The 15,279-nt window shown below is 47.8% G+C and overlaps 1 protein-coding gene across 1 annotated transcript in view; it reads left to right on the top strand.

Moving 5' to 3' along the window:
* The window catches only part of SEMA3B (semaphorin 3B), a 53,922-nt gene extending 40,318 nt beyond the window's left edge, over positions 1-13,604 (top strand). Inside the window, exons 8-18 of the mRNA XM_035106003.2 lie at positions 655-800; positions 1,356-1,470; positions 3,935-4,004; positions 4,181-4,325; positions 4,834-5,053; positions 5,900-5,991; positions 6,340-6,381; positions 6,999-7,156; positions 7,648-7,703; positions 8,313-8,452; positions 8,598-13,604. Coding sequence (XP_034961894.2) covers positions 655-800; positions 1,356-1,470; positions 3,935-4,004; positions 4,181-4,325; positions 4,834-5,053; positions 5,900-5,991; positions 6,340-6,381; positions 6,999-7,156; positions 7,648-7,703; positions 8,313-8,452; positions 8,598-9,059 — 1,646 coding nt within the window. The 3' untranslated portion in view covers positions 9,060-13,604. The remainder of the gene's footprint in view (positions 1-654; positions 801-1,355; positions 1,471-3,934; positions 4,005-4,180; positions 4,326-4,833; positions 5,054-5,899; positions 5,992-6,339; positions 6,382-6,998; positions 7,157-7,647; positions 7,704-8,312; positions 8,453-8,597) is intronic.
* Positions 13,605-15,279: the final 1,675 nt, after the last annotated feature.

The following is a 15,279-nucleotide window of genomic DNA, read 5'->3' as shown; positions in this document are numbered from 1 at the left end:
GGACAGGGGCAGAGTCTACCGGTATGCTTTCACCAGCAGAAGGTTCCAGATTCAATTCCTACCATCTGCAGTTAAACAGAGATGGAGAACCTTCTGCCCACCAGCGAGTCTGGTGGTTCCAGTCTGGTCCAGGAAGCCATTTTTACTTAAACCACGTCCACCTGTCAGTCTGGTGATGTCAGTTCTGCTGGGCTGGCTGCAAGCATTGGCTCCTCCCATGGGGAACGGGTGCTCATAGCCAATCCCTGCAGAAAACAGGATCAATAGTCAGCTGATGGGCAGGGGGACTTTGATCCTGCTCCGCTCAGGTGTGCAAGGGAAGTTCCCTTTAGGGAAGCCTCTTGTGTACCTGAAGCCTTCAGAAAGCAGGATTGCTTCCCTGCCCCATGGGCCAACTTTGACTCATCTATTTAACAGCTGGGTAATCCACCCCCCTGTCAATGTTGGACCATGGGATGGAGGGGGAGATAAAGATATGGCCAAAAAGATAAGGGAGGAGGTGACAATAATAGATCAGTGGTCTGACTCTGCATGAAGCAGCACGGTGCTGCTCTTTGCATTTTTTTGCTCTTTGCATTATGTTCCCTCACATAATGTACAATTCCCCACCTCTTTACTTTGGCATTGATGTTCTCCCACTTGTCTCTCCCCAAGAGCCCAAGTTCATTGATGTTTTCTGGATCCCGGAGAGTGAGAATCCCGATGACGACAAGATCTTCTTTTTCTTCCGGGAGACAGCAGTGGAAGGAGCCCAGGGGCTGGGCAAGCAGACCTTCACCCGCATTGGCCAGATCTGCCGGGTGAGAGCTCTGTGCCTTCTCGAGTCCAGTGCTGAGGACTGGGCAAGGCCTGGTCAGGTTGCTACCAGTCAGGCAGATTAGGGCAGGTATATGGGTGCCTGCCCAACACTTGGACTGAGTGGTGGCCCAGTTTCAGCGTATATCCATGAGGCTGCTTGTATGAGGGGGCTGCTCTCCCATCAGGGCCCAGAGGGGCTCGGGCTCTGCCTCTGCCCTGTGGGCACATATGGGTGCATTAGGGTCCACCCCATTCTTAGGCCTTCCTGCACTTCAGCTTATTGAGCCCTTGCTGAGCCTTAGGTCAGTTCTCCTTGTGGGGCTCTAGCAGCAGTGAGGGAAAAGGGTTTTCGGGGCAGAGGTCTAGGGCTCCATTCAGGAGAATGAGCAAGGGGGAAAGTGTAGTGAGGCATTTTGAAGTAAGTGAACTAATACACATTATCATCTAAGAGGGTTCTCACCCACAAGACCATGAGGGGAATCCGGAGTCTAAAATGTCCTACGTGCACTGCTGTCCCCGGCTACCTCTCTGATACGCCTCTCTTCCTCTCTCTGCAGAATGATATGGGTGGGCAGAGGAGCCTGGTGAATAAATGGACAACATTTCTGAAAGCCCGGCTGGTGTGCTCGGTGCCAGGCAGCGATGGGAGTGATACGTACTTTGACCAGCTCCGTGAGTGACTGTGACTGATGGAGGTCTGGTCTGGCAAGGGGAGGGGTCATAGATGGAACACAGGCATTTTGCATACAGATGGTCCCAGGTCCAATCCCCAGCATCTCCAGGTGGGGCTGGGGAGACTCCTAGCCGAAACTCTGGAGATCCACCTTGACAGAGAGAACTGCGTGAAAGCTACATGTTCTAGAATGTAGAATAGGGATGCATTCGCCCACATATGTGCACATAGGCAGCCAAAACATGGAGAGTTTTAAAAACACATGACTTTGAAGGAACAGCTTCTGATTTTAAAACATCATCATTACAGTCCTACCTTGGGTTACAGACGCTTCAGGTTGCGTCTTTTCAGGTTGCGCACAGGTTGCGTAAACCTGAATGGGTTACTTCCGGGTTCCGGCACTTGCACATGTGCAGAAATGCTAAATTGCACTTTGAGCATGCGCAGAAGCGCCGAATTGCGACCCGCCGTGCGCAGATGCAGCGCGGCGGGTTGCGAACGTGCCTCCCGCACAGATCACATTCGCAACCCGAGCGTCCACTGTATAATATTTCTATGAAGACAATATGTTGTTCAAATCCTAAGCAACCATTCATATTCTGAAGCAAAACAGATTTCCACATTTTTAGTTACATTTTTAGTCCCATGCATTTATATCTTCCAAATCTCAACCAAAGAACATCATTTCGTTTGAAAAGTGTCAGTATGCAATCCAGCTTTGTATAATCAGGCGTAGGTTGCTTTTTGACCCCTTGCAGCCAAATCCCATGGTCAAAATAACCAAGTTTTAAAACCTGATGGACTTCTGTCCTTATATACATGTTTTTCATATTTTATACATTTGGATAAAAAATGCACACAGATTGTTTTGAATGTTCTGAATGTATCGACATTGGGCTCCTCCAGACTGGTTTGGTTTTTTTGTGGTTGTATGCTGCAACAAATGTGATACACTAGTGGTTGATTTCCACTGGACCATCCACAAACAGTTCTGCTGTACTAGTTCTTCTGCTACACTTTCCCAATGTTACAGTATTGTTGACACCTGGAGGGACACTCTTGCACTGCTATTAGTTTTAGCATAAGCAGTATTCCAATTTATTACTCTCTCTTCACCTTAAAGTCCTAGGGCAGGTTACAATAATGTGATTGTTGCTATGGCACAACAAAAACCAGACAACTCCCCACCCACCCACCCATAAAATTTCATCAGAAAAATATCCATTGGAAATGTCCATCTTGAAACCTTTGCAGGTGCAAATGGTATTGAAAGTGGGATCATGTAGAACTGCCCTGGTGCCAGTGTGAGCAAAACGCATCATAATTGCAAACTAGAAAGGGCTTCTGGGCGAGCTCCATTTAGCCATTGTGTGATGGCTAAATAGATAAACAAAACAAATCTGAATTGCTGTCCTTAGAGGAGGGCAATATGATTTTTTTGTTTGTTTATGCAACTTGCGGTGTTCTGTTCTGTTTTGTTTAATTGGTGTTAGTGCCTGATCACTGCCAGTGGGTCAGCAGAGAGCAGGGGTGGAGGCTTAATTTTTTTTAAAAAAAATATTTTTATTGGTTTTTTATATAAAAACAGACAAAACATAAAATACAACAGTATATCTATTTTCTGTCCCTCCATCCTCCCTCCCCCCACCAGTCCACTTCTGCCACCAGTAAGACCAGTAGGCGTTGAGAGCCGAGGGGGTCCATTTTAAGGCTAAGTTCGTCCTCCCCCCCCCACTCCTCCACACCCAACCCCCCCTGCCACCAGGAGGCCAGGTGCAGAAGAGTAGCATGGTTTGGATTTCCCCCAGCCATTCCTTGAACACACACATATAAAACAAGCAAAAAAAAAAGAAGAAGAAAAAAGAAAAAGAAGAAGAATTTTTTTTTTCAATTCTTGTATCTTAACATTGTACTTATGGGTTCCTCAGATCTCTTCTTCCTGATCTTCTTAATTTCTTAACATAATTATGGCGAGTTTTCTATTCATAATTAAAATCTTTTCCTTTACATTTTCACATTATCCTCCTCCTTTTTCATGCCCCCTCCCCACGGGTCACCTCCTGCCATGAGGTGCCTCCATGAGGTGAGGCCTTCCCAAGGAGATCCATTTTTGTGTCTGGGTTTCCCTCCACCCCCTCCTTCCCCCTCAGAGCACCCCCTGCCACCAGGTGCTTCCAAGTAGGGAGAGGAAGAAAGTTGGCCCTCCGCCCAGGCACCTAACAAAACATAGACATTTAATACAAATCTAAAATTCCTTTCCCCAGCCATTCTTCTTTCCGGTGGAGGCTTAATTTATCTCTCCCTGTTGAGGTGGTGGTGGTGGTGGAGGAGGTTAGAGAAAGGTTCACTTTCTAGCTAGAGTATTCTCCTGTGTCTGGGAAAGGGATTGCCATGCTCCAGGTGGAAGATTGCAGGCCAGTGACTCCTTTTCTCCTTCTCTTCCTCTGCTTGGTCTCTCTTCAGATGATGTATTTTTGCTGCCAACCAGAGACAAGCGCAACCCTTTGCTGTACGCTGTTTTCACCACCTCCAGGTAAGGATAATAGTGGTTTCCTCCACTTTCAGATGGGTTTCCTTTTCCCAAGAGGCTGTAAAGGTAATGTCTAACCTTCTGGGAAATGTCCCCCCAGACATATTGGAGGGTGTGGGGTGGAGACACACACCTCGTTATTCCTTCCCCTAATGCTTCTCTGTCGTCTGCTCCCACAGCACCGTCTTCAAGGGCTCTGCTGTCTGTGTCTACCATATGAGTGACATCCGCAGAGCCTTCTTGGGACCTTTTGCTCACAAGGAAGGGCCAAACTATCAGTGGGTGTCCTACCAAGGCCGGGTCCCTTACCCCCGCCCAGGAATGGTACGTGCCTCAGACTTGGGGTGATGAAATGAAGCAAGGTTCAAACTACTTAGAAACCATTTGGCAGGCAAGCAGTATATAAATTCAATAGTAACGACAACAACAACAACAACTGTGCTTGTTGATATAGAGATGTGGGAACACCTGGAACAATGTGTTTGGAAAGCTCTTGGCTAGATGGAGAGAAGAGCAGGCTGAAATAGGGAAATGGGTTGGGGGAGCATGGGGGTTTCTGGTCCAGGATTGTGGGGTCCTGCCAGTATTCTATGAAACTTCAGGGCTTCAGAAAACTAAGGAAATTTGGGCATCACCAGAGCTGCCTGGAAGGGTAGTGGGGGATTAAAGGTGGGGTGTGATTGGACTGGAAAGGGAGTGATGTGGAGTGCATGGAGATCTGTGATCTGGTGTTTCTAGGAGTAGATAGTTTTTACATGCCTGGGCCTTCAACTCTCTCTCTCTCTCTCTCTCTCTCTCTCTCTCTCCTTCTCCCTCTCCCCCTCCCCTTCAGTGTCCCAGCAAAACCTTTGGCACATTTAGTTCCACCAAGGATTTCCCCGATGATGTGATTCAGTTTGCTCGCAACCACCCGTTAATGTACAACTCGGTGTTGCCACATGGCCAGCGGCCCATCTTCCTGCAGACCAACATGGGCTACACCTTCACCCGCATCGCAGTAGACCGAGTGGCTGCTGCTGACGGCCACTATGACGTCCTCTTCATTGGCACAGGTGTGTCTGCACGCCTCCCCTTCTGATATGCCTACCAAGTTCCCTTCTGCTTCTTAAAACAGCATGCTGGGATGCCCACAGTTCAAGGGTCAAAATGTGCATTCTGGCGACCAACTCTAGGTAACCCTTAGCTCATTCCTTGTAGAGCACTCCCTCCAGATGTGTATGTAGGGCAGCAGTGGGGCACCTCAGGCCCTCTAGGTATCTCTCAGGACTTTTCTCTGGCCTACTTCTTGCTCTGCTTGAGTTCTTTTCCCTGACTGGAATATATCCTTGAGCGGTGATAATTTACAATAGAAAATGATGTGGCTACACAGGCATGGTTCAACTTAGGGCCTCCTTTGGCTGCTATTAACTTTAAAATGTGTGTGCATACACACAGATGAGATGCTGTTCATCGATCTCCTGCCTTGTTTCTAATTGCACAGTCACTGTGTGTAGTGAAACGTTATATGCTTTCAGCTAGAACCCTTGTCCTATTGCCTTTGCCTCCCCCAATCCTGTTGGCCACTTTCCCGCTTTCAGCTGGTGCACTGAAAGCTTTGATTTAGCATAAGATCAAAGGAGACTGGAAACAAGATCCCTAAAGGGACCAGCTTAAGTGCCCAAAATCCTTGGAAACTTGGCACATTTTGTTGACCTCATCTCTTTTGTATGAACCAAATTGCCTGGCTTTCAGCTCTTCTTGCATGGCGTCTCTGTGGCTTTGAGAAATCTTTCCAGGGGGAGGCGAATAATAGTTCTACAGAGCTACCTTTGGAACTTGGGAAGCATCTGCCTGCCTGCCTGCCTGCCTGCCTGCGAATCCCCCTTTTGTTGTGCTAAATTGCCCCACTTCCTTGGCAGACATTGGCACTGTCCTGAAGGTCGTCTCTGTGCCCAAGGAGAGCTGGCAAAACATGGAGGAGCTGCTGCTGGAGGAGCTGCAGGTGTTTAAGGTGAGTGTGAGCAAAAGGAGAAGGCTGTCTTAGCTGAAGCCTAGCTCAACTGTGCAGTGAAAGGACTGTGGTGTCCACTCAGGGGCTCCATCTGGCCTAAACATTTCAGAGTTTTCCCTGAATGCTACAGAAGCTTAGAATGTGTCACGTGATGTGCCCATCTTGTATAAAACTCTGATGGTGGTGACAGACTTCAGGGCTTCACCTGAGAAACAGAGACAGTAACCTGGGTACCCTGGGAAAGTGCTTGGATTCCTGATTGGATAGGAGCAACCCTTAAGGAGAACTGGGATACTGATTGCCTGTCACCAACTCAGTCACACCGCAATTCCTTTTTCTCATTGGCAGGACTCCTCTCCAGTTACAAGCATGCAGATCTCCTCCAAGCGGGTACGTCGTGCAGCAGAAGAGCTTTGGGGAGCCATGGCGTGGGGATGCGAAAAGGGAGGCAATGCAGTGTCACTTCTGCATACAGTTGGGGAGAGAGCTCAGCAGTGGGAGATTATCTGAACAGAGCCTGGTATTCATACGGATATGTTTCCAAGTAAGAGGGTCTATCAGAGGTCCTCTGATGATGAAGCTGTCCCACCTTCTTCAAGACACATCTGCCCTGTGGTTGGTTTAAGTAGGGTTGCCACATGTCCAGATTTTCCCAGACATATCTGGAATACTGCAGTCGGCAGCAGTGTCCAGATGGAAATCGAGAAAATGTCTGGGAAAATCTGGATATATGTCAGCCGATGTCAGCAGTGCTGCCGTTTTTCTATTTCAGTTCTCTTCCTTCTACCAACAAGTGTCAGGCCACTCTAGATTTCTCCATGGTCAAGCTAGCAGTTCTCATGCTTTTCCAATAAGAGCTCTAGGCTTCTTTCTCTCTGGGAAAGCCTCATACCCACCTCTTTTGGACTGTAGTGTCAGAGAGGCCAAAATCAGGTGTAATACTAAGGCAAGCAGCAGAAGACATTGACTTGGCCTTAATAGGACTGTGTGGGTTTGTCTCCTAACAGCAACAGCTCTACATTGGCTCCAGGACTTCTGTTTCCCAGCTGCCCTTGCACCGCTGTGGGATCTACGGCAAAGCTTGTGCTGAATGCTGCCTGGCTAGAGATCCATACTGTGCCTGGGATGGGACTACCTGCACTCGCTACATGCACAACACCAAAAGGTATGGTATGACTGCGGGGCTTTCTTGAGGGCAGGGCGGGGCAGAGAGTGACAATGGAGCCTGCCTGTTGTCTCTTGGGCTACCTACACTCTTGCTGCCAGCCAGCTGTGATCTGATTTGGTGGGAGATTCCCCCCCCCCCATCTCCTGTTGGCTTGCTTTGAGCAATGCCCAAAGAGACACAGACCTACATCCTGACAACATCACTTTATGCAGTCTTGGCATGGCCACTTGCCTGCTTAAGAGCCTGCTTCTCCTCTGAGGAGCGGTACTCTCCAGTTTGCCCAGGATGTGCACTGTAGGATCTCAGTTCTAAGATGTTGTGACTGGAACCCAAGCAGGACAAGAGCAATCTTGCTACATGGCCCCTCTGAGGAGAACATTTGTCTTCAGGAGAAGCCACACATCCCAGCCCACCTCAGAAGTACAACACACCCTGCTTTTGATCCCGATCAACCTTTCTGTGCTCTCTCTCTCTCTCTCTTCTTGCAGGCGGTTCCGGCGTCAGGATGTGCGAAATGGGGACCCCAATGTGCTCTGCTTTGGAGGTGAGTGCTCCTGGACCCCACACTCCGCATCATTCATGCCCAGTTTGGTGTGTCCACCATCACCAACAATGTAAGACATAGCATGGCCTCAGACTACTGCAATACCGAATGCCAGAACCAGAAGAGCACTGAGAAAACATGAATTTTGCTCAGTGCCCTACTAGCCTCTCCCCACGATTAAAAAAGAAAAAGAAATGGCGCACTCAGCAGCAAGTGTTCCTCATCTTTCAAATTACTGCATGGAAAAGGAATTGGACCCTGGAAGAAACTAAATTCACGCTCCTTCATTTATCCAAAATACATTGAGCACAGCTTCACATACAATCTTCCTTTCATTACAACTGACTTCAGAGCTTAGTTGCTCACGTAAGAGTAGATTCTTTTAAATATAGCCAGGACAACATCCTGGATCCATAGATTGTTCCCTCAAAATGCCAGCCATTTTGTAGCCAGCTTGGGCTTCCATTTAGATTTCTTCATGCCTTGCTTCAACTCTGGCCTCAGCACATCCCTGTGTGTTTGTTGTCCTGCCCATACTCCTGCTGAGATTAGCAGGTGGATGTATTGAGCTCTCACAACTTTGTGCTGTCCCTTCCTGCTTCTGTGCAGATCCCCAGCGAAGCAGCGTCCCGGAAAAGAAGTTATATGGAGTGGAAGGCAGCAGCGCTTTCCTGGAGTGCCTCCCTAAGTCACTGCAGGCCCAGGTTGTGTGGACGTACCAGAAAAGCAGCAGCGCCCCCAGGAAGGAGGTATGAGCTTGGCTGCTGCGTGCACGTAGACCAGGGTCACCAAACGTTTTAGGCCAGTAGGCACATTTTGATTTTTTAGAAATTCACCCCTATTGATGACCTCTTACCAATGCTATTCCGTTTCTCTGGCCTTATTAATCTGCAGGTGCTGTTGGATGACCGAGTCATCAAGATGGAGCGGGGGATCCTGTTGCGCAACGTGCAGCGCAAAGATGCCGGCCTCTACCACTGCCACGCAACGGAGCATGGCTTCACCCAGAGTTTGCTGCACCTCCAGCTTGAAGTGATCCACGCCCAGCAGGCCGACTCACTCTCCATCTCCCGGGAAGAGGAGCACGCGCAGCCCTTCCACCGCAAGCTCTGGTACCAAGATTTCATGCAGCTGGTGGACCACCCCAACCTCAGTACCATGGACCAGGTATGTGAGCAGCTGTGGAGCCGCAAGAGCCACCAGCCGAAGAAGAAGCCGCCGCTACCCCCTCCGCTCAGCGTCAAGGCCAAGAGCCACAAGTGGAAGCACCTGGAGGACAAGCGGAAAGGCCGCAGCCGGAGAACGCATGAAGTGCCCCGTGCGGAGAGGGGCCCCCGGAGCACTGACGTCTGGTGACCTGCATGGAGTGCAGCTGGACAACCAACCTCTATGTTGGGGAGCAGGGTGGGCGTGTAAGGAACGGGGTGGGAGAGAGGATGCAGGACCATGGTTTGGTGGAGAGGGCTTCCTTTCCATGCTCCTGGCGGCCGCTTCATACGTAGTTTGTAGGGGGTGTGTTGTTGTCATAGCAACTTAGCTGCCATTCTTCAGAACTCGGTGCGAAGCAACAGAACCCGACAGGAGAGGGTGTGTTCTGTAGCCCTCGCCTCTTCCGTAACATACAACCAAAGATGGTGGCAGCAGCCTTGGGGGACCAAAGGAACCAAGTTAATTATGATATCCTGTGCAGTGGGAAGTAAACCAGACGGGATACGCCAGGAGTTGTGGCCTCTTTTTTCTTACTCTCAAGGACCTGCTGACTGTCAAGATGTAATTTTGGGGCTGAGGAGCTCTCTAGCTCTGGAGTGTCGGTTCGTGCTCAGAATCTTCCTCTGAAGAGGACAGTCCCCCGACGCATCCCTCTGTCTTGATAGGCAGGGTGCCTACCCTGTTTCCTCTCACTTCCATAACCAAACCGACCTGCCTTGTGTGCATAAGTGTAGCAATGTGCTCTCCCCCCCCCAAGAGACACTACAGAACCACTGATGTATTTATTAACAGATTGTTAACTGATGAATGTAAATCCACCACCAGGTGGGCCACCAGCATTTAGACTCTGACTGAAGGGACAGGGCTCCTGTTGCCCAAAGGATTGTGGGTACACTTCTGAAATGTTTTGGATGTGCATGTGGCAATGATGATGATAACAGAGATGAGGAACCGTGGCATAACTCCTACGCTCTCACATCTATATTTTATATGGCCCTCAGGGGATTCTTCATCAGACTGAGACCCCCTCAAGTGGCTGGGCAGTAACAGAAAGATCCCTATCATGGTAAATTTTAAGGTGAACACTAAAGGCAGTTAACACACTGGTAAAATATTGAAGTTGAGGCCCTGTCATGACACAAGGATGTTTGTAGGGTCATGTTGAGCAGTGGAGGTGTCTATCTGTCCTTCCTTTAAAACATTTGTCTCCCATGGTTATTGCCAGAAGAATGATGGCCGACCAAGGCTTGTTCCCTGCTTTGATGATCTCTGGGGCCCAAGTCACCAGGCACAACCCATCGGGAGCAATATCTAAAAAGAGTAGCAACATATAAAAGAGTAGCCCAGCGCTCTCCTTCTCCATCTGTTTTGGACCATATCTCCCACCATCTCTTGGCCATGTTGACTGGGGGTGATGGGAGTTGTAGTTTAAACCATTTGGAGGGCACCATCTTGGGAAAGCCGTGGCTAGACCAAATGAGGGCACTCATTTTGAAATCTTCATTTTGGGAGTGCCTTGTGAGGCATCTCTGTGGAGTGCCCAGAAAGGTGTGGTCATGCAGATGAAGGTCACCCTTAGATATGCTGGGGAGGTCTTGATCTCTGTGTTGCTTCCCGTTCTGTAGAAAAACAGGAGGTTTCAGTCTGAAGGGAGGTGGAGGTGTTGGCCTGATAGAGGCGGTGCAGTCTTGTCTTGGATTAGGATTTAGGCAGCAAGGGTCTGAGATAAGATAGGTCTGCTCTGATTTAAGGTATATAAGCTGTTTCTGTGGTGTCTGAAACATTAGAAAAGGGTGATATCAGCACTACCTAGTCAACCTGAAAGCCACTGTCCAGTGAGACAGAAAGTGAGACTGGAGCCCACCATCTTCAAGAACAGAGCAGAACCAATGCTTAGTTACCGTATTAAATTCACAGTTCACGTCCAGTAAAAGGAAAACTGGCTTACGGAGTTCTCAGCAGCCTGTTCAATGCCATTTTTTAGTGCAAACTGTCCCTAAATTGTCCTGCCAGTGAGGAATTTCACAGCTTCTTTTTTAAAAAAACAATTGTTGTTTTGCCTTTTATTTCCCTTTACTTTTAGAGTAGCCTACTGCCATGGCACCAGGCTGTCCCTTTTGCCTATGTAGGGTCAAAACTTCCTCTATAATACATGGACGTTAGAGCTAATCTGAGATATTTTACAAATAGATTCTGCTACATTGTCATCCAACTTAGGGTTGCCGTATGTCCTCCTTTTCCAGGACACACCCACTTTTTCATGGGTGTGTAAAATGAGTGTCGTCACGGTGATCCATAGTTAACAGTAGAAGTTGGCAAATGTGCCCTCTTTTTTGCTCTTCAAAATATGGCAGCCCTATCTACTTCCCCTCCCCACTTTACCAGGCAAAGATGCTGATTTAAAATGGAACCAATATCCCACACGTACAAGTCTTTTGAGGGTTTTTTTAAGAACACTTTTTGCAGTATTGTAAGCTACCCCACAGACTGTGTGGAGCTGTGTGGTGAGGGATAAATGGCAAAGGAGAATCGCAAATCAAGCTTATCGCATGATTCCAGACTCTTTGGTATACAAAAAAAAATGGACTTTTAGCCATGGTGGCTAAATGGAAACTGCATGCTGACTTCTGCACACCTTTGGTTATTCAGTGCTGGGGACAAAGAACAAGGAAGAACTTGGAAATGTAGTTTTCAGAGAGCGCAGAGAAAATGACAATTCCTAGCATGCCTGGCATCAGGCTCACAGTGATAGCAGCATCAATGCCATATGCTGAAGGGAGGAGGAGAGACCTACCCCCTTGTTACTACCAGAGCTGCAGAAGCAGCAGCAAGGTTGACATTGGGTGAATGAGAAATTTTGAAGGCTCAGCAGGGGGATAGGTTAGGGGAGGGATTTGACCCTGTGGCGCCTTTAGCTGGGAACATACCTCAGTTTCCAGAGCGACTCTTGAAAAATAGCTGATCACATAGTCAGACTTTTCCTAGACTGTATCATTTCAGACTGCAGGTATGAATGCTGTCCCATATTTCTTTTCTTTTTTTAAAATATCCCTGCACATAAAAAGTTAGCATGCCAGAAAGAGGTTTAGGGAAACCCCTTCTACCCCGACATCTTGTTTTCCAAGGCAGCTGACTGAACCCTGTTGGAGACCAGGGTTTCTGAAGCCTTTAAATGGCATTAATAAAATGGCATTAATAAAAGCATAATGTCATCACTGTAATATTCATTGCTTGGTTATGGGGAATGGCTGTGATTTTGTATGTGGCTCAAGTCTTAGCCTGTTTCCTATAGCTAAGGGGTGTAAGGGAGAGTGTGTCATGAGATTCGATTATGCCTAACACTTCATCTTTGAGTTCTGCCTCCTACTCTCTTTTGTGCATGATGGACAGCTGTGAAGGATTCAGGCATGCATAGCTTGCCATTTCTCCTTGTATAATTTGGGGAAAGGGGTTAGACCCATTATTCAGTGAGCCACACATGAGACACCCTTCTCAGCTTACATGGCACACATACTTGTGGTTTGAGCCTCTAGGGCAGGCATCCCCAACCTTTGTCCCTCCAGATGTTTTGGACTACAATTCCCATCATCCCTGACCACTGGTCCTGTTAGTTAGGAATCATGGGAGTTGTAGGCCAAAACATCTGGAGGGCTGCAGGTTGGGGGTGCCTGCTCTAGGACTTGCTAGGTTGGTGGTTCGAATCTGCTCGACGGTGCTGAGCTCCCATTGCTCTGTCATAGCTCCTGCCAACCTAGCAGTTTGAAAGCACACCAGTGCAAGTATATAAATAGGTACCGCTGTGACGGAAAAGTAGACCGCATTTCCGTGCGCTCTGTCTTCTGTAACAGTGTTCTGTTGCGCCAAAAGCGGTTTAGCCATCATGCTGGCCACATGACCCAGAAAGCTGTCTGTGGACAAACGGCTGCAAGATGAACACCACACCCCAAAACCGCCTTTGACTAGACTTAACCGTCCAGGATTCCTTTACCTTTTACCCTTTTTTTTTTTAACTTGGGGTGTCTAAGTAGCATTACATTTTAATGCTTAAAAAGTCATAATAAGCTAGTAGCATAAGAACAGAAGAACAATCCTGCTGGATCAGGCCAGTAGCCCACCTAGTCCAGCATCCTTTTCTCACAGTGGCCCACCAAATGCCTGTGGGAAGTCTGCAAGTCAGACCTGAAAGCAACAGCACTTTCCCCATTTGTGATGCAGTGGGGGCAGCTACTTTTAAACCTAGATTATTTCCCTAGTTAAAAGCATCATCAGTCACCATCCTGAAACTTTGCGGATGAAACTCGGCTATTTGGCAGGTATAACGTTTTGTTCCCCACTCCCTCCATTTGTTCTCTCTCTTCCCATGTCCAGGAGGAAAAGATATATTGATCATGAAAAACCCCATTTGGAACCTCAGCGTTTTGGCCATTAAGGTTTCCATCCTTGGCAACTAATTATAGTTTTACCTTATATATCTTATCTGTTGAACCTATGATAAATTCTAAAGGAAACAGTAGCAGTGAAAATAAGTGTGCAGATTTGCTGGATGCAAGGCATAGATGTCAGCCAAGGTGGCCTGTGATGAGCTCTAACCAGCCCTAATAGTGACTGGGTCTACTTTAAGACATGCAGCAAGAGTGTGCTGGATCCAGTGTGGTTGGAATATATTAACACAATAAAGCAGTTTTAACTTTGTGTGTCTGGTTTCCATAACATGGAAGTAATCACTGCATACATTTTTAGCTGCTCGCAGAACATCACCTGTTGTCTTCACTCTAGAAACAGAGCAATGATTATGGAGGCAGACCAAAACCCATTCTTCATGTATGGTTCCAAAACAGCAAAGTACCATAGGCATGGTTTCATCAAGCTATCACTTAGGGGTCATGGAAATCAGGCCAGCTGTCATGTATGAAGATAAGTGAAGCCTAGGGCATGTTGGCTTGTAGAGGTCTTTAAGGTCTTCTGCTTCACTTGCTAAATTTCTGCCTATCAGGTCATTGCCAGGAACAGGGCCTCGCTCCTGTACCTTTGCCAGCAGTATGGAAAGCAGAAATTTATCAGGTAAATCAGAGAGAAAGTGATGGTAGAAAACATTATCTGCTTTATTTCTGCTTGACAAGGCTGCAGGGGCAAGACCAGCTGGGTCACATGACTGACAAAGGAGCAGTGCACTCTGGGTAATATGCACAATGGGTAATGCACCCAAGGAGGGTTTAGGATGGGGTCTGGGGAGCTCCTTAGCTTTCCCCATAGTGTCTTCAGCGGAATGGCAGCCTTAAGTGTCTGGGCAGGTTTGTAGTTGCCCTGGGGTGGGGGTGGGGGAGAAGGGAAGTGGGGAGATGCCTTGAGAGACAGTGGAATATTGCTACCCCATTAATTAGCAGGTTAGGCCCCTAAAACAATGATGGCAATATGTGACATTTTCAAGAATGCAGTCAGTGGGGTCCTGAGGGCCAGTAGGGAGGGCTGGGGGGGAGGCAAAGGTTCTGCCCCCTCTGGCTTTAAATTAAGTCATAACAGCAATTTATCTAGAGTTTAAAACAAAATAAAAAAATTCCTTCCAGCAGCACCTTAGAGATCAACTAAGTTTGTCATAGGTGTGAGCTTTCGTGTGCATGCACACTTCTTCAGAGTTTAAAAGATTGGGGCTTTCAGTCTTCCAGCACCATCTCAGCTGTGAGAACTTGTTGCCATTTATTTAATTTGATCTTGAGATTGCCAAGCTCTAATTGGATGGTCATGTTATATATACATTTAGAACAAAGTCTTTCTTTGTTTTCCTTCCTGTGGTCACAAATTTTAGGTCATCCTCTCATTATATTACAGTCATACCTTGGGTTGCGTCCGCTGCGGGTTGCGTTTTTCCGGGTTGTGAACACGGTGGATCTGGAAGTGTTTACTTCCGGGTTCTGCTGCGCACACGCATGTGCAGAAGCATTCTTCCTGCATGCGCAGAAGCACTCTATCACACTTCCGCACATGCGTGAAAGCCCCACTCGTGTTGCGGACTTTTCAGGGTGTGAACGGCACTCCAGAATGGATCAGGTCCGCAACCCGAGGTACCACTGTAGTTCCATGTAGTTCATCAGCACAGCTCTCAAAAGTCTTGCTATAACAATACTTCTGACTGCTTACCCAGCTCTTCAGCCTTGACCATGACCGTTGCCAAGTAAGCTTTGTGCCATCTCAAGATCACGTGAAGCCATTTTCCTTTCTTGGATCAACTGTTAAAATCTTTCTGGAGGACTAAGAGTCTGTTGCAGGTCTTGTCAACCTTTTGGGGTCAGTGGGCGCATTTGGAAGTCAAGCACCCATTACAAAATAGCTGCCGTGAGGCTGTGGGAAAACACAAAAGGGGGGGCCTCGT

Source organism: Zootoca vivipara, chromosome 2 (assembly GCF_963506605.1).
Source record: "Zootoca vivipara chromosome 2, rZooViv1.1, whole genome shotgun sequence".
In the NCBI taxonomy this organism is placed as follows: domain Eukaryota; kingdom Metazoa; phylum Chordata; class Lepidosauria; order Squamata; family Lacertidae; genus Zootoca; species Zootoca vivipara.
Note: the sequence above shows the minus strand (reverse complement) of the source record. Positions and strands in the feature narration are given on the sequence as shown.